This window comes from Egretta garzetta, unplaced genomic scaffold (assembly GCF_000687185.1).
Source record: "Egretta garzetta isolate BGI_Z169 unplaced genomic scaffold, ASM68718v1 scaffold326, whole genome shotgun sequence".
Classification (NCBI taxonomy): domain Eukaryota; kingdom Metazoa; phylum Chordata; class Aves; order Pelecaniformes; family Ardeidae; genus Egretta; species Egretta garzetta.
The window spans coordinates 1,484,630-1,488,372 of NW_009260026.1; the positions used below are offsets into that span (position 1 = coordinate 1,484,630).

The 3,743-nt window shown below is 53.6% G+C and overlaps 1 protein-coding gene across 1 annotated transcript in view; it reads left to right on the plus strand.

Moving 5' to 3' along the window:
• ITGB5 (integrin subunit beta 5) overlaps positions 1-3,743 on the plus strand; it is a 51,661-nt gene that overhangs the window by 13,672 nt on the left and 34,246 nt on the right. Inside the window, exons 4-5 of the mRNA XM_035896310.1 lie at positions 1,659-1,820; positions 3,139-3,234. Of these exons, the coding sequence (XP_035752203.1) occupies positions 1,659-1,820; positions 3,139-3,234 (258 nt within the window). The remainder of the gene's footprint in view (positions 1-1,658; positions 1,821-3,138; positions 3,235-3,743) is intronic.

The window sequence follows — 3,743 nt, forward strand, 5'->3', positions numbered from 1 at the left end:
TGTTACTCACATTTGCAGATGAAAATTGCGCGGGCAGCCATGATTCCGCACCCTCCTGCCTGCTCTGCCCTCCTGCCCGGCCCACGCCAGCGCTTCCTGTAGGAAGTGTCCTGGCAGCCAGGCTGCGGCGGCTCATAGGCTGGCATCGTACTGTGAAGCAAGGCAGATGTCAGATGTTGCTAAATAAGCTGAGCAGTAAGCTCTGGAGGAGCTGGGTATATTCATCTGCACTGTGTTCCCATCAGTAAGCTTTGACCAGCTTTTCCCTCATCCCTTCCCAAGGGATTTGTGCTGTTGCTCTGAGCCGGGGGCCAGAGGGAGGGGGACTCTGGGTGTGAGTGGGAAGGGACGGCGTGGGGCTGCGTCTCTGCTGGCAGATGGGCAGGGTGGCCAGCCCAAGGGGAAGCTCTGGGAGATGGGGCTTCCTGGCTCTGGTCTCTCCCTGCCGTGGTTGGCAGGCAGGACCTCAGCCTGGCCGCCTTGGCATGAGCTGGCCGGGGGAGCAGCCAGTGAGCGCAGGGGAGTGTGCTGCCGTGCTATGGTTTCCAAAAATTTCCTTTGAGCTTCTCTGTTTCCTTCCAGTTCCTTTGCAACAAACTGCTTCAGCGGGCTGTTGTAGGCACAGATCTGCTTCTCGGGCCGATGCAGAGCTGGAAACCTGGGAAAGCTCCCTGGGAGGGAAAGGTTTATCATCTAAATCTTATCCCTTTACTTGAAAAAAATCTGTCCCTGCATCTCTGTCCATTCAAAGACGGTGATAACGTCTGGTCCTTGTACAGCGGGACCAAGGAGGGTTCAGGGGACACTTCTTGTGCTGTGCTTGACATTTTGGTGCTTTCATAGGGACCACCACAGCGTGGCTTGGAATTAGCATGTTTTTAAATATGCAGAAGTTGCTCACAACAGAGCTGTGCGGGGCAGTTGTGTGTGGATTAGTGTGGGCAATCACCGCCAAAGCTCCCCCTGCTGCGCTCTGCTCCAGCTGTGTGCATCCCTAGTCTTCTGGGCTGTTGTGCAGGGAGATTGAGCTGTTCAGGGCACACATAGTGGTGCACAACGAAATGGTAGGTGGCTTGGAGGCACCATCGCTTCCAGAAGATGTGTGCAGAATGGGACCAGGGCAGAGTGCCTGTGCATGCATGTGCATGCAGGTGGGTGCACCAAAGCCAGCCCTGTTGGGCAGGGACCTCACTTCGTGCATCATGGCTCAGAAACAGCCTTCATGAGCGGGTGGTAATGAAAATGCTGAGTGCAGATGTTGCAGCTCTTGCTGTTGCCTTGGCCGCTCCATGGAGCTGAGGAAACAAGGTCAGATTAAATGTGTGTGGAGGAATTTGGCAGGTCTCCTTTGCCTATAAAAGCAGCTGAAACTCTTATTCTTGGATCTGGGTAGAGAAAGGCTGGTGGACAGTCCACATACCTCCTCATGCCTTTTTAAGTAAGTGTGTTGGAAGGAGATGTTGGGAAATGCTAGGCGGGCCCCTGCCATTTTGTTTTCTTGCCAGGGATGGGTAGATAGGAGCATGGTACTCTTCTAATTAGTGCTAACGGGTCTGCTAGTGGATGAGCATGTGGCTGGGACCGTGTGGAGGGCAGGGGGTGAAGTGTGGGCTTGGCAGGGGTGGGCCGGCTGTCTCACAGGGTTTGTTTTCCCCCAGGAGAAGATCGGTTGGCGGAAGGAGGCATCTCACCTGCTGGTCTTCACGACGGATGACGTGCCCCACATAGCCCTGGATGGGAAGCTGGGGGGGCTGGTGCAGCCCCATGACGGCCAGTGCCACCTGAATGAAGCCAATGAGTACAGCGCGTCCAGCCAGCTGGTGAGGGGGGACATGGGGGACCAGCCCTCAGAGACCTCGGGCTGATGGTGGCCCTCTCTGGAGAGCGGCTGACCCTGACTCCAGCAGCTTTTAGCAAACACAGTCCCTGACCAGAATGGTTTTACCTGGTCCTGCAGTTTGCGAATAAAATTTGCCGTTCCCCTTGGGCATTCCCCCACAGTGAATACTTCTGTGATGCTCCAAAACCAGCTGGGAGCTTAGCAGGTTTCTTCAGGACTCCTTGCAAGCGAGGGAAAAGTAACTTGGTGTCCTGAAGAGCATTAGGTTTGCTGCAAAGTGTAGAGGAAACATCAAATATGTCATCCGTTTTCTAAAATGTCCAGTGGATTGTCAGCTTCTTCCCAGGGAGGCTGAGCCTACCTTGATATGGCTACAATAGCAAGCACAATAGGACACTCCTCTTATTGACGGCCTTTGCGCTCGACACTAACGTAGGTCTTAGTAATAAATAGACAAACTGGCCCTTTTAATTTAAACTCAGTGGAGTTAATTAAATTTAAGCTCTGGGGCCAGAGGCTAGGATCCTCGGAGAAGCCCTCTTTCCACCTCCTGTGCAATGCCAGCAAGTGCGTACGTAAGGGAGCACAGCCCTCGTACTGGTGTGGAGTTACGCTGGGCAGTTGGCACGGGGATGCCATGTTTGAGTCCTGGAGGCTCTCAATCAGCCCCCCAGCCTGCAAGTAAATGAGGTGTTCTTAAATGAGGACAGCACTTCAGAAGCAGCCTGGTGTTTTAAACTCAAGCTTGTCTCGTGAAAACGAGCCCTGGTTCGTTATTTTATTGCTTGTGGGTAGCTAGAGCAGTATCTTCCTGCCATCTTCTCTGTCTGGGAAGCCTGCAGAATTAAAGAGCTTATCGTAATCTCTTTATGGTTCCAGTATGCCGAAAGAGCAGGCAGTGGGTGTTTTGCTTTCGGAGAAAAATCATACACATCCACTTTCTGCAGTTCTAGATCTCCGTGTCTCGCCTTCCTGGAGATAGCAGCCAGTTTATCACACATGTGCGTCTGCTGATGGCAAAGCAGAAGGAGGAAAGAAAGAAATCCAGTGTTTCAGGTGTTGCTGTAGCTGGTGGTGCTGTCAGTCATATATTCTAGTGAAGGGCGCAGCAGAAATATTTAAGGGATGACAGAATTTCTACTGTTTCATTTGGGATTGTGCTGGTACATCGGGGGCTTCATCCCCCAGCAAAACATGCCCTGTGTCTGGAATGAATTTTGCTGTTGGGAGAAGAGCAATGAAATCAGTCTTCGTTTCTGTGTTACCAGTCAGTCTTTCTGCCCTCTTTGTGCCCCTAGGATTATCCTTCCCTGGCGCTTCTTGGGGAGAAACTCGCTGAAAACAACATCCACCTGATTTTTGCTGTTACAAAAAGCCATTACGTCCTGTACAAGGTAAGGGCCGCTGAGCAGCTTGGGCTGGGGGGGGTGTTAAATGCCCGGTGAAAGCATCCTCCTGCCGGCGCCGTGGGGCAGAGGCCGCCGCAAGCACGCGTGTGTGCAGCCATGAGCGCACGTGGACGTGGCCACGTGGGGCTGGCAGGGGCAGGCAGGCCGGACTCAGCCCGCCGATTCCCTCCCAGTCCTTCCAGTGGCAAGCACTGAAGCTTCTCAGAGCAAACAGATCTATGTTAGTGAGCATGTGAAGACCTAAAATAGACTCCAGCCTAATCTCGACGGTCGGATGGCTGCCAACCGTGCAGCGCGCGAGAGAGGAGAAACCTGTTCAACCCATTCTGCAGTGACTTAATCCCATTACCTAATCGCACGCAGCGTTTCTGCCCAGCTGTGTTTTTCCATCACAGAGCCCGGGGCCCCGACGCGCCACATACAATTTGAACTCCCTCGAAAGGAAAAGCTGGCCCGAGCCGCAAGGGGCCGGCCTGCGCCTGGAGCTGCCCCCT